Below are 26,742 nucleotides of genomic sequence, written 5' to 3' on the forward strand. Positions count from 1 at the left end.
TTGAGGTGGTTGGATGAGAAGACCTGACTGCCAATGGAGGTCAATATTATTCAACCAGGAGATGAAGTCTCTGCAGTCTACTTAAGTTCCTCCATGCTCAATTTGTCAAACAATGCCTTTATGAAGATGGATTTGTACACATGAGCACAGTCCTGAGGGAACAAAAAGTGCCTTCCTCAAACTGATACTAAAAGGTTGAAAGTACACTATTTTCTAAAATGTCTTTGTATGTAAGACACCAAATACTGGTGGTCAGGGGTCCATAAAGAATTGGTCATATAACTGCATATTTTGCTACCATAATATCCCTGAATCAGATTTTATTTTATCAAGGGCTTTATTTATTAGGGCTTTATTAAAATCCTTATTCCGGAAAGTGTATATGATAGGATTAAGTAATGGTGTAAATATGGTGTAAAATAAGGAGAGGACTTTGCCCAGCACACCTATTTTTCCTCTAGTTGGAAATAAATACACAATGGTTATGGAACCAAAAAATATAGACACTACGATTAAGTGAGAGCTGCAGGTGGTAAATGCTTTTTGTCTCCCTGAAATGGATGGGATCCTCAAGATGGTTAAAACAATATAGATATATGATATAACAATCATGGTAAAAGGAGCTAGAACACAAAAGAAACCTATAACAATGGTCTGAATATGAACCCATGAAGAATCGGAGCAAGAAAGCTCAAGTATGGGTTGTATGTCACAGAAGAAGTGATCAATGATGTTTGGTCCACAGTAGTGTAGACTGCATAAAGACACAGAGTCAAGTAACATAACTTTAAAGCCCAGTAACCAAATGATTATCACTGATTTTATGCAAAACCTTTGGTTTATTATAGAATTGTAATGCAAGGGCCTGCAGATGGCCAGGTAGCGATCGTAGGACATCACAGTCAGCATAAGACACTCAGAAACCTCAGCAGTTGCAAAGAAGGAAAACTGACTGATACATCCAGTAAGAGACATGGTACATCCATTATACAGTATGATATAAAGAAGGTTAGGAAGGATATTTGTACTTAGCATCATATCAAGAAATGATAATTGTGTAATGAAGAAGTACATGGGAGAATGAAGGTTTTTGCTTAGATGAATCAGGAACATGATAAGAAGGTTTCCAGACATGGTCACACAGTATATGATAAACAGCAATAAGAAAAGCAGAACTCTGATGCTTTCAATATTTTGAAATCCTAAAAGTACAACATTGGTTACATTGTTGTGATAGGCTACCTGGCAAGAGAATGGAATATGAATTACATTAATAATAACAAAGCAGCAGCAAATATTTATGTAGCTCCATCATCTCCTGTGGCAATGCAAGGATAAGTAATAAAAATAATAGGGAAGGAGGACCCCCACCATTCCAACATCCAAATATTAGAAAGAAGTATTCAGAACGTAAACTGGACTTTCTCAAAAAATAGCGGATTTTGTGGGCACAACATGAGGCAGTACATGTAAAAACACAATGATCTTTATTACAATTATAGTTAAAAACCACACACTAAGGTGTACGTTTATCAAACAGAGAAGAGCCGAGATCCTGATGATCATTGCTGTGCTCATCTCTCAGGTGTGCCAGTTTATGAAGCTGAGATGAGGAGTGGAGAACATGTTCTTCACTTCTTATTACCGGACACACCCTTCTGTCATTCACTTTTACACAGATGACCAGTTTATGAAGGTGTAAAATATCTCTGCCCCAGGTTCTTCAGCGCAGAGGTGGAGAATATGGGTGAGAAGCTGCTGTGATGTGAGGAAGGAGGCTTCTTTCTTCCTAATATCAGCAACAGCAAGCTTAAAGATTGATATAAATAATAACTATATATGTTTATGGGTGTATATATATATATATATATATATATATATATATATATATATATATATATATATATATATATATATGGACACAGTATATACTGGGCCTTTTTTGTGCACATTTTGGTACAGTTTTTAATGCACTTTTTGCTGTTTTTTTTCAACACACATTTTGTCGTGTTTTTTAAAATGCATTTTAGCACATTTTTATGTGCATTTTGATGCTTTTTTAACATGTATTTTGGCTCATTTTTTACCTGCGTTTTTGTGTGCATTCCCGAAACACATACAAAATGCATGATATCTTTACGGTGCCATTATTTGTTATTGGCACCCCAAAAGTGGGTAGAAAATGTGCTGTTTGCCAAAATACGCATAAAAAGGAGATCACAGGCAGCCCTCCCCTTCTACACAGATCTCAGCTGTTCTCAGAGGAAAAACTTCTCCTCTGTTCTCCCTCTGAGAACAATTGTTCTCCATTTCATAAACAGGGTGCCAGAGGCTGGAGAAGATTTTCCTCTGAGAACTGAAATGAGATAAATTATCTCTGTTTGATAAGCATACACCTATATAAAATCACAAACAACACCTGCTACTCAACAGTAGTTCACACAGATACCCAATTACAAACATGGAGGCAAGGATCCAATCATATAGGTGTAAAAAAGTCCATCCACATATAGAATAATATGAGTAGATATCAAAAAGTCAGGTCCACAACTCCTCCATGCGTGCTTGTCAAAGCACGCATGGAGGAGTTGTAGACCTGACTTTTTGAGATTTTTTGAGAAAGTTCTACTTTGCTATTTGCTATTTTTTGAGAAAGTCTAGTTTACTTTCTCAATCCTTCCTTCAAATAAAAATAGTGTACATACATAAAATATTTTCAGTACACAAGGACAGTGCTCAGACTCAAAGTGGTTCCACCCTCTATTTAGTGCTCAGTACCACCCCTTTTTCAAAGAATATACAACCAAGAATCATTTTGTGGTGCTATATATTTAGAATGGAATGTGTTAACCTCTTGGCTCCGGCTGCACGCAAATATGCGGCCCCACGGTGGGAGGGCCTTAGCGTGAATTAATTTAAATATATTTGCATGAATTATTTGTGTGAACTAGTGTAAATAGAGCTGTGCCGAGAGCTGGGGGCTAATGGAAAGTTTACGATTGCTACTGGTCACATGATCATAAACTCTACCCTGCCTCCGGGCATCCTAAACCTCTTAACGGGCTAGGAGGCGCCGAAGGCAAGATGTTAATAGTAACAAGAAAGGCAGGGGAATGGATCCACTGCAGCCAGCAACAATACATCAATACATACATCAATAATATATCCCCACAGCAACAATAGAACACCCAAAACAATATAACACCCAAACAAAAGTAGATCCACTCCAGCAACGATATATCACCCAGCAGCCAGCATCATTAGATCCCTCTCTCAATTGTAGATCCCTCCCAGCAACAATTTACCTTTCCTGCAACAATATATCCCCCCAGAGAGGATAGATTCCCCCCAGCAGCCAGCATCAACCCTCCAGCACACCCCAGCACCCTTTCATACATTCATTGCTGGAGGTGCTGGAACTGTGTTCCCCTGCGTCCCTACTGACACACAATTACCCATTAAATCCCTAAACAGCAATGACAAAATATATTAGGAGATAGGGTAATGCTGACGAGAGCTGAGCAGTGAAATAACTGATAGGAAAATGATTAAAGTGTTTTTAAAGCCCAGGAAAAAAAATGCAATATGGTGCATCTTACCACTCCTTAGATGTGATGCCTGCATTTGTTTTCTTTTTCTATATTTGCTTGCTTCATTATATATCATGCAAGCTCTTCCTCTTTCTTTTTAGTGGTGTTGCAAAATGGTTTTGCCATGCCGATTCTCTTATCTTGCCAGAGGGACCCGACTGAATGAAAACAATAGCCTTCTTGTGGTCTTAAAATGTATCTAAACCCAAGAACAAACATTTTATACAATGAAGTTACCAGTCCTTAGATGTGGTGAGCCTGTCAGCAGCATCTTTTTCTGTCCTAGAGTTACAACACTCAGTGACTGTACTGTGTCTCTGCAGGAGGAGCTGTTACATACTGTAGTTACATAGTAGGTGAGGTTGAAAAAAGACACAAGTCCATCAAGTCCAACTTATGCGTGTGATTATATGTCAGCTGTATTGTCAACTAGGATAGGAAATGGGTTAGGAATGCAGAACTTAGACAGAGAAGTGGAAAATAAAGTGGTGGATAAATGAACTTCATAAAGTACCTTGAATTAAAGTGATTGTAAAGGCCATTTAAAAAAAAATAACAAACAGATTTATACTTACCTGTTCTGTGCAATAGCTTGCACAGAGAAACCTCAATCTTCCTTTTCTCTGGTTTCCTGCTAGCGCTCCTGGCTTCTCCTCTTCTCAGTGTGCCACCCTAGGAAACAGCTTCCTAGGGTAGCACACCTGCAGGCTTCATCCTGAGCCATGATGCCTGTGTCTATAGACACAGACAGTGAGGCTTGCCCCTGCCCCCACTCTCTCCTCACAGGCTGTGATTGATAACAGCAGGAGCCAATGGCTCCCGTTGCTGTCTCTGAGCCAGTGAGGAGAGAGAGAGAGAGACAGTAGCTCTGCAGTTGGATCAAGTTTAGGCTCAGGTAAGTATTTAGGGAGGCTGGGGGCAAAACATGAGAGGTTTTTTACCTTAGTGCAGAGAATGCAATGAGGTAAAAAAAAAAAAACCTTTAGCCTTTACAACCACTTTAACCACTTAAGGACCACTCCACATACATATACTGTGGCAGGGCATCCCTTAAGTGCAAAATCACATACCTGTACCTGATTGGACTCAGCAGGAGCCAATCAGCGGGTTCAGCAGACGCGATGTCCGCTGGGACCCGCCGATCATTCTGAGGAAAGGCAGAATGGTGGTGTGCCTATGTAAACAAACCAGATCGCCGTTCTACCAGAGGGCAAAATGGAGATCTTGTGTTTCTGCTAAGCAGAAACATGGATCTCTATTTCCCCCAGTCAAAGCCCCTCCCCCACAGCTAGAAAGCACCCCCTAGGGACACACTTAACCCTTTGATCACCCCTGATGTTAAACCCCTTCCCTGCCAGTGTCATTAGTACAGTGACGGTGCATTCTTTTAGCACTGATCACTGTAATCATGTCACTGGTCCCCAAAAAGTGTCAAAAGCTTCAGCTAGGTGTCCAATGTGTCCACCACAAAGTCCCAGTCCTGCTAGAAATCACTGATCGCCGCCATTACTAGTAAAAAAAAAAAATCCATAAAAATATCCCATAGTTTGTAGACTCTATAACTTTTGTGCAAACCAATCAATATACGCTTATTGGGATTGTTTTCCCAAAAATATGTAGCAGAATACATATTGGCCTAAATTGATTAAGAGATTTGATTTTTTACATGTGTTTATTAGGTGTGTTTTATAGCAGAAAGTAAAAAATATTAGTTTTTTTTTTTCAAAATTGTCAGGTTTTTTGTTTATAGCGCAAAAAATAAAAACCACAGAGGTTATCAAATACCACCAAAAGAAAGCTCTATTTATGGGGAAAAAATGACTTAAATTTTATTTGGGTACAGCGTCGCACGCCTGCACAATTGACAGTTACATTAATGCAGTTCTGTATCGCAAAAAATGGCCTGGTCAGAAAGTGGGTAAAACCTTCCGGAACTGAAGTGGTTAAAGCATATCTAAACCCAAGAACAAAAATATAATAATTTGCAGCTTACCAGTCATCAGATGTGGTGGCTATATTAATTTTCCTCTACATTGTTTCTCTCCTTTATTTTCACCTGTGACCTTGTGAATAATACAATTCCTGTCCTAAGTTGACAATGCACTCTGACTTTGCTGTATCTATGGAGGAGCCATGGTTTCCACCCAGGCTGGATTTCAAACATGAACACCTTAGTTACAGGAGAATAATGGGGTTAGTGGTTTACACAAGTAAGATAACATTGTTTTACTCTTACAGGTCAGCTCACAAGAAATTGTAGGTATTCTGCTTTTCTGACAAATATTAAGAAAACAAATGCAACCACCACACCTAAGGACTAGCAAGCTGCAATATATTACATTTTAATTCTTGGGTTTAGTTATGTTACAATTTATATTTAAAAACTAAAATAGCTGCACTATGTTATTTTATGTCAAGGGTGTTACATTTTCTGTGGTCTCCTAACACCATAAAAATATTATTGCATACCTCAGTACCATGTGCGTTTGTAGATAAGACTTCTGGATATAACAGTTTGCTTTGAAAAGCCAACATTATTCATTGAGGAAAAATATGTTCTGATGAATAGAAGGCACTTCAGTGTATAAAGTATCCACCGTGTAAATCTGAAACATTTTATACATTTTTTGGTCCTCTCTGTAATTAACTACACTGATGATTAGCCTTGTAAGTAGTCTTTCAGGAATTATGTTGTTTTAATATTGTATTTCCCCGGATACACATCATAAAGCAGCCATTCTTAGCTATGACTATGGGGAACCCTGAAGTTCCTCTGAAGGTTGCTGAGGGTCCCTTGAACTGTGGCTGGTTGACCTCCTCTCTGATGGCGCCAACACCGTTTTGGGCCCAACACCAATTGGCAGAGGCATTAGCATGTCACCAATGATCTTTTTTAGCTATTTGTAAGGGTGTCATTCTGACAATTACTGTAAAGGGGGCATTATTTTTCCTGGCCACCTATGTAAGAGGCATTTTATCTACTGAAACCCAAATAATTAATTTCAGTAGGGGTTTTATGAGACCTGAATATTATTTCAAGGTTTCTCCCATGGGGTAAAAAATTATTTGAGAAAGGTTGTCTTAAAGGTTATGCAAAACTATTTATTTTAGTTTCGGATTGAATATGGAAGGATTAGAACCCCTATTGTGTTTCTATTGCCCAGACATTCTCAAATTACCCTGATGACCAATGTCACCCAGAAAGAAAGTAATGGAAAATCCAAAATTTTAGATCTAGTCTTTAGAACAAAGTGAGGGGTTAATCTCCCACTCACAAAAAATGTTCCCAGGGACAACTGTCTGTAAGGGGAATTTACCTAAAAAAAATTGAGAAAGGCAATCTCAAAGGGTACGCTATACATTTTTTTGTTTTGAATGAAATATGGAAGGATTGTGTTTCTAATGCTCGTTTTGCCCTGATGACCAATGTCACCCAGACAAAAAGTAATGGAAAATCAAAAATTTAGATTTGTCCCCAGGACAAGAGTGAGGAGTCAATCACTTATTGGGGACAACTGTTCCTGGGGACAATTAGATACACGGGCCCTGTGGCAAGCCATCCAAACCATCACTGACTACAAGCCCCTGCCACATGCACTCAAACACTTTTATGCATGGTTTGAAATGCAGAACGAAACACCTGCACAAAAACTACCCACATCCCCAAATGATCGGCCGCTCTGCTTTTCTCCAGCCGACGTAAGCAAGAACCTGTCTGGGATCAACCCCTGGAAGGCTGCTGGCCCAGATGACATACCTGGATGTGCAGTGAGAGACTGTGCTGCACAGCTGACAGATGTCCTTACAGATATCTTCAACATTTCACTGAGCCAGGTGGTTGTCCCTATATGTCTTAAATCCACCACCATAATTCCAGTGCCAAAGAAGACACTTGTGCCCTGTTTGAATAACTATTGTCCTATAGCACTAACTCCAATAATGATGAAGTGCTTTGAGAGGTTAGTCATGCATCACATTAAGTCCAGTCTTCCATACATGCTGGAACCATACAAGTTTGCACACCATCCAAACCATTCCATGAATGATGCAGTATCCTCTACCGTCCACCTGGCCCTTACCCACTTAGAACATAAAGACTCTTATGTTAGAATGCTGTTCATCGTCTTTAGCTCAGCATTTAATACAATAATTCCTCAGCAACTTATCACTAAATTGAACTTGCTGGGCCTCAACCTGCCCCTCTGTAATTGGATCCTGGACTTTTTAACCGGAAGACCTCAGTCAGTCCGTGTCGGCTGCAGCACTTTGAGCACTACCACACTGAGCATGGGTGCCCCACAAGGATGTGTGCTCAGCCAGCTGCTCTTCACACTGCTGACCCATGACTGTACTGCCAAGTTCAGCTCCAACCATATCATCAAGTTTGCAGATGACACAACTGTGGTAGGTCTCATCAGCAACAATAATGAAATACTTTACAGAGAGGCACAACTGGTTAAATGGTATAAATGGTGTAGTACAAAAAATTGTCCCTTCATGTAAGCAAAACAAAGGAGGTTTGATGGATTTCAGGAGAAACTATGTTCATCACCCCCCACTGACTATCAACAGCTTAACTGTGGAGAGAGTCAGCAGTACTAAATTCCTGGGAGTGCACATCTCAGAGGATCTTACCTGGACAACCAACGTCATGTCACTCACCAAGAAGGCACAACAGAGCCTATCTTTTCTGCAGCTTAAAAAAGCCAGTCTCCATCCATCCTTACTACATTCTATAGGGGAACCATTGACAGCATGATGACCAGCTGCATCATTGTATGGACATTTTCCATACACGATGCTCCAGCAAAGCTACCAGTATTATGAAGGATCCTATCCATCCCTCCCACAGTCTCTTTCAGCTCTTGTCATCAGGATTTTCCCTAACCATTACAGTCAGGGAAGAACCTGATCATACCCATCTGTGTTTGATCAGATGCTTTGAAGGTCAGGGGAGATATCAGAGGTCTTGTAGACTCCTGTCACTGCCCACAGCTATCACAAGGGGCTTATTCATATCTTGTGATAGCAATAAAGTTAAATGAAAGACAGGTATGTGGGACTGGGGACTAAAAAATGTTTTTAAAAATCTGATGTGGTGGGGAGCAGCTGTTTTAATAATGTCCTTAATAAACTCTTTAAGGACAATATTACTATTTATAGACCTTTAGTGTCTGGTATAAATTTTAAAAGGGAACTCAATGCAACAAGTAAAAAACTTTCCCCCCTAAAAATCCTTACCAGACCCTTATCTGAGAATTCAGCTTGGCAGGCCAGGAAAGCAGTGCATGTGCCCACCCCCCTTTCTGAATAATACCAGGCCACATGCCCTCAACATGGGGAATACCCCCTTGGCAAATCACCTTGTCCCCATGTTTATAAGGACAAGGCCTCTTCTCCACAAGCCTGACGTGGTGGTTGGGACCACTTGTGGATGGGGGGCTTTTTGGAATCTGGAAGACCCCTTTAACAATAAGAGGAGCACCAAGATACCGTCCCTCCATGTGAATAAGTAAGGGATACCTAAACTCATTCACACACAAAAAAATAAACAGTAAATACAATCACACAGTTTTGACAAGGTATTCATTAAAAAAAAAATAATGTCCCATATACATTTATTCTCAACCACATTGTGTAGTGGTGCAGATCAGCATCAACCATGATGAACAATGCTATCGAAAAGAAAACTATCCAGCCGACTGAGTGACTCGATTGACCCCATTGATTTCCCTGAAAAGTTTTATTTTGAAAAGTGAATAGCTTAGTTGCCTATTTTTGTACTAAAATAATGTGCATGACAATTTATTTTTGTATTTATCTTTAAAAATCTATATAATATATCATGGGACACAGAGCTGCCATATTGTTCCCTACTCATATGGTTATGTGCCATCTACGGTTGACTGGAATGGCAAAAAGATAGGAAGTCCTCTCCTTTAAAACCCTTCCAATACAGGAAGTACCTCAGTTTTGTAGCAAGCCATACATCCCAACATAGAGGGGAGGGATCTCTGTGTACCTTAATGTATTCCAAGAAATGGATTTTATAGGTAAGCACAAAAAATACAGTTTTCCTTATCACACATCATGGGGCACAGAGCCAACATATTTCTTACTCATTGGGATGTCCTTGTTACATACCTTTCCGAAGCCGAGATGCTGAGAGTGGCTCTCCTTGCTGTTAAGCGCTCTAGACCCCTGGAGGTGGTACAGTGTGTATAGAGCACAAAGAAGCACAAGTCACCAGCAGGTTTTAGCAGTACTTGAGCGATGATCACTAGGAGAACACTGGAAGGAGATAAGTGCTGAGAGAGCTGTAACTCTGTGCGATGTTTGAGTTTATCACAAGTTTGAGCAAGAAGCCTGGCTGAGGCTCTAACCCGGGTGATCAGGCAGGTGGTTACTGTAGAGAAGTCCGTGGAGAGAGCCGGGGTCAAGCACAGGTAATCAGGTACTACAAACCGGGGTCATGCACATGTGATCAGGCAGAAGAGGCAGTGGAAAGTCCTTAGTACAAGCCAGGGTCAAACACAGGGAGCAGGCAGGGTAGGCAGAGTTCTTAAAGCCGAGGTTGAAGTACTGTAGAGAGATCAAAGCAGGTCAGGGACAATCTGGGTCACAACAGGTAAACACTTGATAACAGGAAGCAGGAAGCAACCATGGGTAGAAAATGTGCCATCTTTGAAAGACGGTCTACCACCACCAGAATGGTAGTGAACCTCTCAGAAGCGGGCAAGTCAATGATGAAATCCATAGAGATATTGCTCCAGGGCTGTTCTGGAATGGGTAAAGGTCTGGTAAAGTATGAAAACAGGATTTGGTGTTGGACCTCTTGTTAAGATGGCAAGTAATACATGGATTGACATAGTTCTTACAGTCTTGTCTCCAACCTGGCCACCAAAAGAGAGTTCTATCAGTTCAGAGGTTTTTTTGTACTCCAAAATGTCCTGCAAGTTTGTGATCATGAAAGGTCCTTAAGACTTGAAGTCTTACTTGCTGAGGAATGAAAATTTTATTCTGAAACCACAGTAACCCATCTTGCTTCTTCAAGGAAGACTCCTCTGGTTCTGTACATTGGCTGGTTGAATAGGTAAAACATTTTGTGCAGACAGGAAGGTACCGGGTTCAGTTGTCTTGGGAGAATCTGGGAACATCTGGGAGAGTGCATCCACTTTTCCATTCTTGGAACCTGGTCGGTATGAGATATGAAAGTTAAACTTGGAGAAAAATATTGTCCATCGAGCTTGTCGGGGTCTTAAACGTTTTGCTGTCCTGAGGTACTCCAGGTTTTTATGATCCGTGAAGTTCATAATGGGATGGGCAGCTCCCTGACAGCAGGTACCTCCATTCTTCTAGAGCATAGCTAGTAGCTAGTAGCTCTCGATCACCCACTTCATAGTTCCTCTCTGGTGAACTTAATTTCCAGGAGGCAAAAGCTACAGGGTGAAGAAGGGCCTTATGTCCTTGTCTTTGTGACAAGATTGCTCCCGTGGCTGTCTCCGAACCATCCACTTCTAACACATAGGGTAAGGCTGAGTCTGGGTGCTGCAGTATTGGAATGGAAAATAATAGGTTCTTGAGTTTATCAAAGGCTATTTATGCCTCTTGTGGTCACTGGAACCAACTTTGCCAGCGGGTCAACTGAATAACATCTGGCCTTTGCTTTGATTGATGAGAACCCCTTCACAAATCTTCGAAAAAAATTGGCAAAGCCCACGAATCGCTAAAAAAAATCTTACAATTACTTAAACCACTTCCCGACCACCCACTGCAGATATATTGTGGCAGGGCGGCCACTCTGTGCCAGGATCACGTACCTAGTACATGACCTGACACTTCCAGGATTCTGGGCACGCATGCGCACTGCCAGGAGCCCAGGCTCCATTACCACAGACTCGATGTCTGCCGGCAACCGCCGATTGTGCAGTAGACAGGCAGAATGGCAATCTGCCTATGTAAACAAGGTAGATTGCTGTTCTGTCAGTAGAGAAGGTATTGATTCTGTGTTCCTGCAAATCAATACCTTCCCATAGTAAAAGCACCTCCAACACAGTGAGAAAGCACAGGCTTGGCACACAGATAACCCTTTGGTCGCCCCTGATGTTAAACCCTTCCCAGACAGTGTCATTAGTACAGTTAGAGTGCATATTTTTAGCTGTGATCACTGTATTAGTGTCACTGGTTCCCAAAAAGTGTCAGTTAGTGTCCGATTGTCTGCTGCTATATCGCAGTACCGCTATAAGTTGCTGAACACCGCCATTACAAATAAATAAATAGATAAAAACATCCCATAGTTTGTAGATGCTATAACTTTTGCGCAAACTAATTAAAATACATATATACAATATATAAAGTGATGAAGAATTTTTTTTTAATTTTTGTTGGATATGTTTTATTGCAGAACGTAGCATTTTTTTTCGGGGCTTTTTGTTTATAGCGCAACAACTAAAAACTGCAGAGGTGATCAAATACCACCAAAAGAAAGCTCCATTTGTGGGGAAAAAAAAGAACAAACAGTAGGTTTTATTTGGGTACAGTGTCACGGTGACAAATTGTCAGTTAAATCTTCCTGAGGTTAAGTGGTTAAAACAAGTAAAAACTTTACACACCTCTTCACTTCACACATGTCACCACCAATGGTATAGATCATTAGTATATCACTCTTTATTCTATAATAATGAGAGAATTATAATTTATTCCCTTTAGACTTTACATTAAGTATAAAAGGAGAAGCATGAATGCAATCTTGTTTTACAAGTTCCTTCAAGCTTCTTTCATCCAAATGCTTCACCACTGGGGAATTATAAGAACAACAAATTGTACTGTTTTTATTTATTACAATCGGCAGTAAAATTAATATTTAAGCCACAATATAATAGTTAAATACATTCTGAATCAATTGAGAAAACCCATTTTAAATTTTACAGGAAAACGTAATCAAACAATTTAATCAAATGTGGGACACCAGATTTTTTTTCCTATTGTCACTAATGCAGTAAGTCTAATTGCATGTATTTTTGAATGCTGGGAAAAAATGTTTACGTGTTTTGCATCTTTTGTCAGTATTATTGTAAAAAAGAAAAAAAAAACTGTCCTCAGTCTTATTTCAGTACCACGGAGGGGATTAGGCCTGCTCAATGTCTTTGAAATTCTAATCCCTCCTTTGCAATAAATGTTATTTATAAAATGTATATTAAAAAAAAAAACACTTTAAAACTTCCCACAAAAAATATGAATGTGAAACCCTTACCTAACGTACATGCAACAGTAAATCTTTTCTTGGGGTTTTTTTTTGGGGGGGGGTGATTATTACAAAATTATTTGCTCAGCTAACATGCTGGGGATTTTACAGTTCATGTTTCTATTCATTCTGCAAAATGGTCACATGGCATTCATAGCTGTTGTTGGACTTGAATTACTTAAAGGGTAGATACACTTTTGAGGATTAAAAAAGTATAGCAAAAAAATATATAATAATAAGAATATAACATACACAATTGCTACACAAGCCATACAGTAATTTAATGTTTCTAAAAAATAACTTTTCAACCTGCAGCTGCTGTCATTTTATGTAAAATTTGATGCTATACGGAAACCCAGGAGCTCTCTGTACACTGTTGTACAGAATGCCCCTGGAACCACCATTTCCTGCTTGTGCGATTGGCTTAGTAATTTTCCAGAATTTCTGTACTAAGACACAACTCACATTTTAGAAATCCCCTGCAACAGAAATTTTATTTTTGGTAAGATACTCCCCAAGAGTTAAATATGTCTAAAGGGATGTAGACATTGCAGCTTTTCTCATTATAACACCAGGTGATTATAATGACCCAAATTCTCCCATTCAGAATCAGTCTGCAAAGGACATGGTGAAACAAACAGCTATTTCTTGAGATCAACAAAAGGTAGGAATCTGGTAGAAAGTTTGTTGCAATTCCTGCAGCAGGCATTGATCATCCAGAGGAGATTGCTCTCTTCTCAACAAAAGTGGAGTTACTCTTTAAAAATTGAGATGATGTGAACATTAATCACTGCACCAAATAATAATAAAAGAAAAAATCTTAGTTTTTCTTTTTTTGAATCCCCTGCATATGACTATACTTATGTATGTACTTTACTACTCTATACATCACTTTACACTTTAGGAAACTATACTAGGGCTGTGAGAGAGAGGTATATTCATGAAAATGTTTAAGACAACAATTTTGTAGTTGGCAAGCACCATGGTCTTTAAAAAAGGTCTACACTTTTCTTCCATCTTTGAATGTAAACCACCACACCCCTATAGCACTATATTTCTTTGTCCAGGTGCTTATTATGGCACCTAAAGATTTAACTACATTTTTATATTATTTTAATATACAATTTGTTGTAAAATTTATCATCCTAAGCACTGCATTTACACAATTTCCCTCTTCAACTGTAGAACCCTGGATATTGCCGTAACTACTTTTCTAAACTTACTATTAATACATCTGCATTCTTAAAAAAATGCACATAGTGTATGTATAGCCAAGACTTACTGAAATTTTGGAAAGAGTAGAGAAATGTTAAACACCTATCAGGTTATGTTTCTACTGCACAGAATTATGAATAACTCCTGATTGGTGAATTGAATGATTGTCCACAGATCAGACAGATCTTCATGCACATGTTCTTAGTAAGCAATGAATCTCCTGATTCCATTACGTCAACTAACTTTGATAGTAAGCTCTTGCTTTTTCTGTATTTATGTATTGTTTAACAATGGTATCCCAAAAGCAAATAGTCTAAAACTGTTACTTGACTGCCTAAATCTGCTCCAAAGACTTATACAACGTGTAATGCTGTGTTGTATTAATTCCTTGGGACTCCAAGTAAGGATTTTATAATGGTTTTATCCAGTTAATCTTTACAGATGAAGAGATGAAAATGTTTTGCTACATAGTTACTGAAGCTGAAAAAGACAGACGTCCATCTAGTTTAGTCAACTGCTAATATTTTTAAAGTTGAACCAGTTGATAATCAGTTGCAAAAGGTAAGCAGCATACCACTCTGGCTTGTTCTTATGAGGAACCAAAAATACCAGTCTTATCCAAGGACTTGAAAGACTTTTTGTCTTAAGTTATGGTTCAGAACAATTTCACCATGATCACTGAGGTTCATCTTCTGGGATTTCATAATCTTTATCCTCTCAACATTTTGCTCTTCATTCTCTTTTTTATAATTTACTGTCTTACAACAAGTTGGAACTTTCTCCTCATAGTTCTGGTGGCTATGATCAGAAACCTGCACTCTCCAATGTACATCTTCCTCAGTCAGCTTTCCTTCTCAGACATTATAATGACCAACAGCATAAGTCCAATCTTGCTCCGTGTTTTGGTGGATCAACAAACCATCATCACCTTTACAGGCTGCCTAGCACAGTATTACTTCTTTAGTGCCTCTTTGGGCCTTGATACTATGCTGTTGACTGTGATGTCTTATGACAGATATCTTGCCATTTGTAACCCTCTACGTTATAATACTATTATGAACAATTTATTTTGTTTGAAACTAATTATATCTTCTTGGTTAGTGAGCTTTTCTGCAATTATAAAATATGTTGTCTCAATTTCAAATTTAAACTTTTGTGGCTCAAATGTCATTGACCATTTTTTCTGTGATCTTTCTCCTCTGTTGGCCCTTTCTTGTTCGGACACATATGTTGTACAGATTGAAGTTACTAGTATTACTATTCCTTCAGTGTTCCCATTTCTGTTCATCATTGTATCATATTGTTATATTGTTTTTACAATCTTAAGAATCCCTACAGTCACTGGAAGACAAAAAGCCTTCTCAACTTGCAGCTCCCATCTTACAGTTGTGTCAATATATTTTGTTACTCTTCTTTGTACATATGTGGTTCCAACACGGGGAAAATCATCAACTTCCAGCAAAGTACTCTCTCTTTTGTACACTGTCATGATTCCATTGATTAACCCTCTCATATATAGTTTTAGAAATACTGATATTCAAGAAGCTTTTCATAAAATTTGCAGCATGCATTGATATAACTTTGGCATACAAAGCATGCAAAACTTAACTCATGATTTTATCAAACTAAATGTAGTACTAAAAGTGTATAGATAAAGATTTTGTCTTTTGAAAATACATTTTTCTCCTCCTCTTTAGCCATCCATAGATTGGGAGTTGCTCATAACGAAAATGTAATGAATACTGATGAAGTTTTCTGAATCTGCAGCACTGGAATGAAGGAGAGATAGGAGAAGTGGGCCACCAGAGAGCAGGGACCTTCTGGTCTGGGTCTACCTTCCAATACAGCTAAAGAAGTGGTCCACTTATCATTTCTCTCCTCCATTCTGGTGCTGCAGATTCAGAAAACTTGATCAACATTCAATGCTTCCATGAGCATCAGATATATAATATATTTGAATGGGTATTTTAAATTCCTCTGTAGTATTAGACTGTATCTGTACTACAAACCAGCAGCTCTGGACAGTTCTAAACAGTTGGCCATGGGGCAAAAAAGGAATGATTTACATATTGCACTCAGTATCCTAGCATTCTAGTTTTTGGTGGAAATAAGGCATGAGGCAATAAGGCACCTTCTGTTTTAAGAAGGATCTATTGTGTTTTGCATAGTTAGGGTGCAGGGGCGAGCTTTTTGTTTACTTTTAGCCCAACATAACTCATTTGGCTTAAATGCAGGGATCCCCTGCCTTAGACTCCTGTCATTTATATTTTCCTCAGCACCAAGCCTGAAGCCTGATATGTTTAAGGACTAACAGGTTACGGAAGGGAGCAATCTGGTCTTTCTATTCTTTTCATTTGAAGTGCTTACTGTCTATAATTACCTTAAAGCTAACCAAAGACATTTAATGGAGATATGGTAATAAAACCACAAAAAAAACAAAAAAAAACAAATGTTCATGATCATGACATATTCTAGTCATAAACTCAGTTGAAAAATGCCAGCACAACCCCACCATCCTTAGTTATCTGCAAATGGCCAACAGGACCCTGAATACAAACATTCAACTTGACACACTGAGGATACCTCCGATACTGATGTTTGTCGTTCAACAGAATTCTGAAATGTTATCACTTTTTGTCACTGAGATTTGTCATCTTATGTCTGTGGGTATCTAAGCATGCATGCTACTACTTTTGGCTGGAGAGTATTCATCAGCTGCGACAACTGACCTCATATGATTGATCCTTGTCTAAAAATTGTTCACAGGGTATTGACTTCAGATATAAAATGTTTAACCTTGAGCAAATGCAAACCTTCAGATTAAACTTAAAAATGATGAAATGGGGATAGTTCTTCATGTCTACAAGTACACTAATGCCGCGTACACACGGTCAGACTTTTCATCTACAAAAGTCCGACAGCCTGTCCGACAGACTTTTGTCGGACTTTTGTCGGACTTTTGGCGGACTTGCGGCAGACTTGCGGCAGACTTTCTTACGAACGACTTGCCTACATACGATCACACAAAAGTCAGATGGATTCGTAAGTGATGACGTACACCGGACTAAAATAAGGAAGTTGATAGCCAGTAGCCAATAGCTGCCCTAGCGTGGGTTTTTGTCCGTCGGACTAGCACACAGACGAGTGGATTTCTGGGTCCGGCGTAGTTACGGCGTAAAGATTTGAAGCATGTTTCAAATCTAAAGTCCATCAGATTTGAGGCTGGAAAAGTCCGCTGAAAGTCTGCTGAAAGTCCGGGGAAGCCCACACACGATCGGATTGTCAGCCAGCTTTAGTCTGTCGGCGTCCGTCTGACTTTTGTAGACGAAAAGTCCGACCGTGTGTACGCGGCATTACAACATAAAGCACTTAACATTTGCAGCAGGTTCTTCCATATGTACTCAGCTCTCTGTAAAAAGTTGTTCAGATGTTTTTGCTGATTATATTAGCTGCTGAATGCCACTATAGTGTGAGATCAACAGTCAGTCCTCTACTTTTCAAGCACTAATGCTAGATACCAATTAATCACCTATCTGGGTTCCTAGGCCTACCCACCTGCTACACATGTTTTGACAGGTCCGATGCAGGTCTTCTAATTTGTAATTTTTATCAGAAACAGGAGTCCGTTTCCACTAGGAACACATCAGACAACTAAGGCTGTGAAGAGTGACAGGCCTTAGAGCAGTATAGGGAGTGATATGGCACACAGGGATAACTAGAGCTCATAACTAGAGATGGGAATTTAGAGTAAAAGTTCGCAAATTTCTAGAGAAGTCTGTAGTATATGGTTGATACACAAATCCTTATAGTTTGTGAGGATACATTTTTGCTCAATCCGGAACACCTTAATGCCACAAATCCAGGTGATTGAAAATATCTCTATAATGGCAGATAAAACACAGCAGAGTGCACAATCTAAGTGTAATGGATATCATACATTTATTAAATGATGACAAATAGCAACTCACAAAAATTAATAAAAATATGCTTATCATTGTTGATAGGTCCGAGTCTCAGCAAACACTGGGAATCAGGCATGCACAGAGAATTGTCAGATGTAGGACCTGTAAAAGCTGAGAAGAACACCAGGGGCACCAATCTAAGTGCACCATATTAGGTAATGTAAATAGAACAAGTTGATTGGCAACTAACTCAAAACCAGATGAAAAGTGCATGTAGTGGAAGATAGTGGAAGATGGTGGTGATAGCAGGTCGTTTTTGCCTCTGTCTGGGACAAATTCCATAGAACACTACTGATATCCAGGTTATACATGGTGTGCAAGAACACCGCTGACCTTGGACTGCAGCCCTAGGCTTGACAAAGAGGCAGATTCCTCAAAACACACAGGAATGCCCCTTATCATTACTTCTGGTCTGGCTGCAGTACACTACACTTAGATTATATACTCTGTTGTATTTTAGAGGCCTTTTACAGGCCTTAGAGGAGACAGTGAGAGGAATTATCTCCCTAAGAGACTTTAGGGGATACTGGAGGCTAGGGCCACACAGTGGTAAAATTCAGTGGACATGGAGTACCAGCAAGACTGATGTGACACAGGCAGGCACGGGGTGACTCTGGGTCCAAGGGAGGCAAGATATTCCAAGAACTCAGTAAAAACTGGCCTCTAATTGTCTACCCTTTAATGGAGATGGGAGCTCTAAAAATGGCTGAAGCACAGAGGAGGAGCCTCCTGGATCTCGTTGCTGACCCAAGCCAAATTACATCTCCCAAGGTCTAAAAGTAAACAAAGGGGCCACATGTAAAAAACACTAAGAAAATAACTGCTAGGATACAGTTAAAGCAGTTTACAAAATCTTTTACCAAAAAACCTACCCATCTACCCACTTGCAATTTAATTTTTTCAGTTTAGTTTCTTCTTTTAGGAAGGAGTCACACAGAGAATTAGTAATCCATGCTACTGCGAGTCATAATATAAATTAGGAACGTTTTATTTTGTTAAGGTGTTGACAGGCCTCCCATCATGCTTGGCATCCTTACCTACCAACAAAATGGCCAACTCCTTAAGACACTCATGCACATGGACCATAGGGTGAGTACATGGATTGAAAACTGGCTACAAGGGCGTGTTCAGAGGGTGGTGATAAATGGGGAGTACTCAGAATGGTCAGGGGTGGGTAGTGGGGTTCCCCAGGGTTCTGTGCTGGGACCAATCCTATTTAATTTGTTCATAAACGACCTGGAGGATGGGATAAACAGTTCAATCTCGGTATTTGCAGACGATACTAAGCTAAGCAGGGCAATAACTTCTCCGCAGGATGTGGAAATCTTGCAAAAAGACCTGAACAAATTAATGGGGTGGGCGACTACATGGCAAATGAGGTTCAATGTAGAAAAATGTAAAATAATGCATTTGGGTGGCAAAAATATGAATGCAATCTATACACTGGGGGGAGAACCTATGGGGGAATCTAGGATGGAAAAGGACCTGGGGGTCCTAGTGGATGATAGGCTCAGCAATGGCATGCAATGCCAAGCTGCTGCTAATAAAGCAAACAGAATATTGGCATGCATTAAAAGGGGGATCAACTGCAGAGATAAAACGATAATTCTCCCGCTCTACAAGACTCTGGTCCGCCCGCACCTGGAGTATGCTGTCCAGTTCTGGGCACCAGTCCTCAGGAGGGACGTACTGGAAATGGAGCGAGTACAAAGAAGGGCAACAAAGCTAATAAAGGGTCTGGAGGATCTTAGTTATGAGGAAAGGTTGCGAGCACTGAACTTATTCTCTCTGGAGAAGAGACGCTTGAGAGGGGATATGATTTCAATTTACAAATACTGTACTGGTGACCCCACAATAGGGATAAAACTTTTTCGCAGAAGAGAGTTTAATAAGACTCGTGGCCAATCATTACAATTAGAAGAAAAGAGGTTTAACCTTAAACTACGTAGAGGGTTCTTTACTGTAAGAGCGGCAAGGATGTGGAATTCCCTTCCACAGGCGGTGGTCTCAGCGGGGAGCATTGATAGCTTCAAGAAACTATTAGATAATCACCTGAATGACCGCAATATACAGGGATATGTAATGTAATACTGACACATAATCACACACATAGGTTGGACTTGATGGACTTGTGTCTTTTTTCAACCTCACCTACTATGTAACTATGTAACATCTTACTGGCAGCTAGGCTAGCTATAGTTAGACATTGGACATATACTGTCCCACCGCTCCTTAGTAAATTGATAACTCTAACCTACATCCATATTGGCTACAAACAAATGCTATCTTCGGCTGAAGGTAAATTGCTCAAGGCAGAAAAGGATTGGTCTGCCTGGTTTAATTGGTTCAACCATAGAGCAAGTTCCGCATTACAGTTTTTCATACCTCCTGGCATGGTATGATGATGTAATTTATTTTTCTTACTATATCCCATGGAGTCGCTGGCTCCTTCATGACCAATGTTAATTTCATTTTGTTGACACTGTGCATTGTTATGTTCTTAATACTTGTTATTATCTGCTTTCCTTATGGGCAAGTGTACCACTGCCTGTGTTCATTACAATCTGTATTCTTGTAAAAAACAATAAATATTATTAAAAGAAATGAAAAACCTGTTGATCCTGCCTGAAACCTAGTAAGCTTGTAAGTTTCTGTAGTGAGCTGACAATGCTGCTATTAACTCTCAAACAAGGTTATAAGCCCTGCCCAGTTTACTTCCGTGGACTACAGAGCTGTACCAGAAAACGAATTAAGCCACCGGATTTAAGGACTGATAAGCTGCAATATAATACAGTTTTATTCTTGGGTTTAGATATACTTTAAGTATAGCATCACTTATGCCCTGTGCACACGGGCGGACTTTTCGGCATCAAACGGTCTTCTGATGGACTTTCGACGGAGTTACGACGAACTTTCGATGGACTTTCTAACGAACGGACTTGCCTACACATGATCACACCAAAGTCTGACAGATTCGTACGTGATGACGTACGACTGGACTAAAATAAGGAAGTTAATAGCCAGTAGCCAATAGCTGCCCTAGCATCGTTTTTCGTCCTTCGGACTAGCATACAGACGAGCGGATTTTTCGACCAGACTCGAGTCCGTTGGACAAATTTGAAATATGTTCCAAATCTAAAGTCTGTTAGATTTTCGACCGAAAAAGTCTGCTGCAGGTTCGATGGAGCCCACACACGGTTGGATTTTCCGCCGGATTCGGTCCGTAGGACCAGTCCGGTCGAAAAGTCCGCTCGTGTGTATGCGGCATTACAGTTAAGGGTAGTAAGAAAGAGACTGCCACTGCCTTGTTCTCAGTCTCACTTTCATCTTAAAAAGTGCAGGCAATTCTCTTTCTCAAACTTACACTAGTTAAAGCTGAACTAAACTGCATCTAAGCGCCACAAACTGAAAAGTGTATTTAACCCCTTTGCATCCACAATATAGCTGAATGATAGCTACAGAGCAGCCACATTTTTCCGGGAGGTGGTCATATGACATTCTCCCATGCTTGGGATGCCCCCTGTGGCACGTATTGGCAGGGATCTGTGATCGTTGTGTCCTGATCTCAGATCAGGGTAAAATGCCAATCATGATGGCCCTTTACCACATGATCAGCTGTGTCCAATCAGAACTGATCACAATGTAAACAGGATTTGCCAGTTATCGGCAATCCTCCCCTCAGCGCATGAGGAGAGAAGAGTCAAAAACTGACAAATCCACAAAGGGGACATCTGTACTGACAATCTGAGCACTAATCGTCCATGTCCTGATGGTCAGTGCAGCCCTGACAGTGCCCACCAGTGTTGCCAATCTGTGCCCATCAGTGCTGCCAATCAGTGCCCATCAGTGATACATGTCAGTGCCAATAAGTGCTGCCTATCAGTGATGCCTATCAGTGCCACCTATCCTTGCTGCCCATCAGTGCTGCCTATCAGTGCCACATATCCGTGCCACCCATCAGTGCTGCCTATCAGTGCCCATCAGTGTTGACCATCAGTGCCCATCAATGCCACCTCTTCAGTGCCCATCAGTGCTGCCTTATCAGTGCCCACCAGCGCTGCCTTATCAGTGTCCATAAGTGCAGCATATCAGTGCCCATCAGTGCCGCATATCAGTACAGCCTCATCAGTGCCCATCAGCGCCGCCTTATCAGTGCCCATAAGCGCTGCCTTATCAGTGTCCATTAGTGCAGCATATCAGTGCCCATCAGTGCCGTATATCAGTACAGCCTCATCAGTGCCCATCAGTGTCCCTTATCAGTGCCCATCAGTGCTGCCTTATCAGTGCCCATCAGTGTAGCCTCATCAGCGAACATCAGTGAAGGAAAGAAATTACTTATTTACAAAATTTTATAACAGAAACTAAGAAAAACTTTTTTTTTCAAAATTGTTGGTCTTTTTTCATTTTTTAGCAAAAAAGAAAAACCCCAGTGGTGATTAAATACCACCATAGGAAAGCTCTATCTGTCTAAAAAAAATGATAGAAAATGTCATATGGGTACAGTGTTGCATGAACACGCAATTGTCATTTAAAATGTGACAGCTGAAAGCTGAAAATTGGCCTGGGCAGGAAGAGGGTGAAAGTACCCAGTAGGCAAATGGTTAATTCAGCTTTAATATTCAAAGCAAACTTACCCAACCTATCATGTCTTCAGGTTTTATTTTCTTAAGAAATCATTTTGGAAAACACCCCCCTAGCAATCCTAGTTTCAGCCATCTTAAGTCAGGGCAGATAAATCATCCATTTGCCCTTAGCTCAGGCATACAGGCAGGAGGGTGTGCTTAACTAAAAAAGCCTCTCCTTCAGATGAAAGAGAAAAAATATCTATGAAGACTCCTGGGATGTATGACATCATTTTGGCCTAGGCTAGAAACCAAGAAGCAGTGGAATAAATATAAAAACAACGTTTAAAACAATAAAAAATGTTGTACCCTTCTATCTACACTATTCAAAAAAATAAAGGAACACTTTGAAAACACATCGGATCTCAATGGGGAGAAATATCATACTGGATATCTATACTGGTATGGACTGGGTAATGTGTTAGGGAATGAAAGGATGCCACATTGTTTGATGGAAAAAATTATCAACCTACAGAGGGATGAATTCAAAGAGACCCCGAAAATGAAAAAATGATGCAGCAGGCTAGTCAATTTTGCTTCAATGTCATTGCAGCAACTCAAAATGGTAATCAGTAGTTTGTATGGCCCCCACGTATTTGCATGCATGCCTGACAATGTCGGGGCATGCTCCTCATGAGACAACGGATGGTGTCCTGGGGTATTTCTTCACAGAGGTGGTTTTCCAATTATTTTTATTAAATTATTATCCCCTCCTCCTCTCTTTTTTTCCTTTCTTGGTTGGAATCTAGGGGGGGGCTACAAGTAGTTATCCTACCCTAGATTCACCCTCTTTAAATGAAAAAAAAAAAAAATTGTATTAAACTTTTGACACACGCAGCAATTCACGGTTTAGTAAGGAAGAAAGGCAGAATGGGAATAGACAATTTGGTAGGGGTATTTGATAACCTGGGAGGCAATAAGGGGCAATTGGGGTAGACCCTCCCCCTCTTAAAAAAAAGGCAAGGGTAAGGAAAAGAAAAGAGGGGAAAGATAAAGATTTACTGCACACAATATGAATCTTTTATTTTATTTGTTCATGTTTTGTAATAGGTAGTGGTTATTTTGTATGGGGGGTGTGGGGGGATGTGTGAGGGAGGGAAACTGAGTGAGTCAACGGAATATTGGACTTTTTTCTTTACTTTTTCTAGGAGTGAGCCATTCTTGTGTTTTTGTGTTTTTGAATGACAATATATGTTTTTGGAATGATATGTAAGGTTTAATATTTGTAGAATAATTTAATTCTTCACAGATCTGGACCAAGGCATCACTGAGCTCCTGAACAGACTGAGGTGCAACCTTGCGGCGTCAGATGGACTGAAACATAATGTCCCAGAGGTTTTATATTGAATTTAGGTCAGGCGAGCATGGGGGCCATTCAATGGTATTAACTCCTTCATCCTCCAAGAACTGGCTGCATACTCTCCCCACATGAGGCCGGGCATTGTCGTGTACCAGGAGGAACCCAAGAACCACTGCAACAGCGTAGGGTCTGACAACGGGTCCAAGGATTTCATCCTGATACCTAATGGAAGTTAGGGTGCCATTGCCTAGCCTGTAGAGGTCTGTGCGTTCCTTCATAGATATACTTCCCCAGACCTCACGACCAAACCGGTCATACTGAACAATGTTATAGGCAGCATAATGTTCTCCATGGCTTCTCCAGACCCTTTCACATCTGTCACATCTGCTCATGGTGAACCTACTCTCATCTGTGAAAAGGGTAAGAGAGCCAGTGGCGGACCTGATAATTCTGGTGTTCAATAGCAAATGCCAATCGACCGCCACAGTGCCAGGCAGTGAGCACAGGGCCCACTAGAGGGCGTCGGCCCTCAGGCCACCCTCATGAATTCTGTTTCTGATTGTTTGGCCAGAGACATTCACACCAGTGGCCTGCTGGAGGTTATTTTGTAGGGCTCTGGCAGTGCTCATCCTGTGCCTCCTTACACAAAGGAACAGATACCGGTCCTGCTGATGGGTTAAGGAACTTCTATGGCCCTGTCCAGGTCTCCTAGAGTAACTGCCTGCCTCCTGGAATCTCCTCTATGCTCTTGAGACTGTGCTGGAAGACACAGCAAACCTTCTGGCAATGGCACGTATTGCTGTGCCATCCTGGAGGAGTTGGACTGCCTGTGCAACCTCTATAGGGTACAGGTGTCGCTTCATGCTACCGGTAGTTACACTGACCCTAGTCAAATGCAAAATGAGTGAAAAAAGTCAGAAAAGATGAGTAGGGAAAAAATAATGTCAGTGGCCTCCACCTGTAAAACATTGCTGTTTTGGAGGACGTCTCATTGTTGCCCATCTAGTGCACCTGTTGTTAATTTAACACCAAAGCAGTTGAAACTGATTAACAACTCCCGCTGCTACTTAACTGACCAGATCAATATCCCAGGAGTTTAATTGACATGCTGCTATACTCTAATTAAAAAGTGTTCCTTTCATTTATTTATGTTTGAGCTGTGTATTTACTAATACTAGCAGTGTAAAATTTAGAAATAGTTAATGTTAATTGAAATAATTCAGTTTCACTTTAACAAGTGTCAGTTCATTATATAAACTAAAAATAGAGGAGCTTAATGGGCTTAGGCTGTATATTTTGCTTGACAAAAAAAATGACTTTTTAATATATTATTTTCAGGTTTATTTTTTTTATATTTGAGTACCTTAGGTCTTAATGAGCTACCACTGAATGATAAAGACAAGCGCATTATGCACTTATATTGATGACTTTGACTGATGTGAAGGGTGGGAAATTAAGGTATCTTTATGGGAAGTGTTTGTTCAAAAAAACTGAATTTTTTTGTTGGTGATAGAGGTAGAGAAGAAACAAATTTTCAATCTATACCATTATTTACATGTTTAAAGCCCAACGGTGATAAAAAAAATATATATGATGTCCCAGACGGAGTAAAATAAAAAAAAAAGAAGTTCTGGTATTATTACAGTCCTACCTCCCGGGACTGTCCCCCACAGCATTCATTTATGTCACTAGTTGTCCCTAGTCTTCAGGGTTAAATAGCAGATAGTGTTAATCAACCCGCTTCTTGTGATTGTAGGTCATCACGAGCCTACCTCCTGGTGTCATTGCACTGCATTATTGAGAACCAGATTGTTGCAAAAAAGACCCTGTGCATGATATAGCTGGACTGAAGATGTCTTTGAAATAAAGAAATATACTGTATATAAAGCATAAACTAATATATGACCTAGTACAAGACAAAACTAAGTTTGTTAAAAATCCACATCTGAGCAAATGGGAAACAGAGCTGAATTATTTTACAGATACTCAATGGCTGAAAGTGGGTTAAATGCAACTACCAATACTCTAAATGTACAAATTACTGGGACATGGCCCACAAACTCCATCTACGATGGTACCTTACACCATGTTTAACTGCTAAATTTACACCCAATAATACCAATGAGTGTTGGAGGGGATGTGGCAAAGTGGGCATGTTGACACACATGGTTTGGTCATGCCTTCACCTACGTAGCTTCTGGGCAGCAATTTTCAAACTAATATCCCAAAATTACAGGGTTTTTGGTCAGGCCAAATGTTCAACAGGCCATTCTTTGTGTCAATGTATCCACAATCCCTACCTCTTTAAGACCAATAGCCATGCACATCTGGCTCGCTGTTAAAACAGCAATACTACAGAACTGGAGATCTAATATAATACCTAATGTAAGAGAAGTAAAACATCAAGTGAATGAATTATATAAATATGAACAAGTGTTGGCATACAAAGAGGGTAAGACCTCACAATTTGAATATTAATGTAGTCCATAGAGCTCTTTAAACAACAACCTGTGCGCCTAGATTATTATTATTATTATTATACAGGATTTATATACTGCCAACAGTTTGTGCAGCACTTTACAACATGAGGGCAGACAGTACAGTTACAATACAATTCAATACAGGAGGGATCAGAGAGCCCTGCTTGTTAGAACTTACAATCTAGAAGGGAGGGTCATGTGAAATAAAAAGGTAATAACAGTGGAGGATGAACTGATGGAGAAAATGAAAATACAGTTGTTAGGTGTGGGTAGAATAGACTTCTCTGAAGAAGGGGGTTTTCAGGGATCGTCTAAAAGAAAATCGGACA

The 26,742-nt window shown here is 40.1% G+C and overlaps 2 protein-coding genes across 2 annotated transcripts; one reads left to right on the top strand and one right to left on the bottom strand.

Annotated features, from left to right (window-relative positions):
• Positions 1-294: 294 nt before the first annotated feature.
• LOC141134258 (olfactory receptor 11A1-like) lies at positions 295-1,203 on the bottom strand. The gene has a single exon (XM_073623836.1). It carries the CDS (start codon positions 1,132-1,134, stop codon positions 295-297), a length of 840 nt encoding a protein of 279 aa, XP_073479937.1. The 5' UTR covers positions 1,135-1,203.
• Positions 1,204-14,699: 13,496 nt separating this feature from the next.
• On the top strand, positions 14,700-15,623 carry LOC141134259 (olfactory receptor 11L1-like). Its single transcript, XM_073623837.1, has one exon. The coding sequence runs from the start codon at positions 14,700-14,702 to the stop codon at positions 15,621-15,623; it is 924 nt and encodes a 307-aa protein (XP_073479938.1).
• Positions 15,624-26,742: the final 11,119 nt, after the last annotated feature.

The sequence above is a fragment of the Aquarana catesbeiana genome, linkage group LG03 (genome assembly GCF_042186555.1).
Source record: "Aquarana catesbeiana isolate 2022-GZ linkage group LG03, ASM4218655v1, whole genome shotgun sequence".
Taxonomy (NCBI): Eukaryota; Metazoa; Chordata; class Amphibia; order Anura; family Ranidae; genus Aquarana; species Aquarana catesbeiana.

Bases quoted from the DNA above. Each gene is read 5' to 3' on its own strand.
- LOC141134258 (XM_073623836.1), bottom strand. From the start codon at position 1,134: ATGTCTGGAAACCTTCTTATCATGTTCCTGATTCATCTAAGCAAAAAC.
- LOC141134259 (XM_073623837.1), top strand. From the start codon at position 14,700: ATGGTTCAGAACAATTTCACCATGATCACTGAGGTTCATCTTCTGGGA.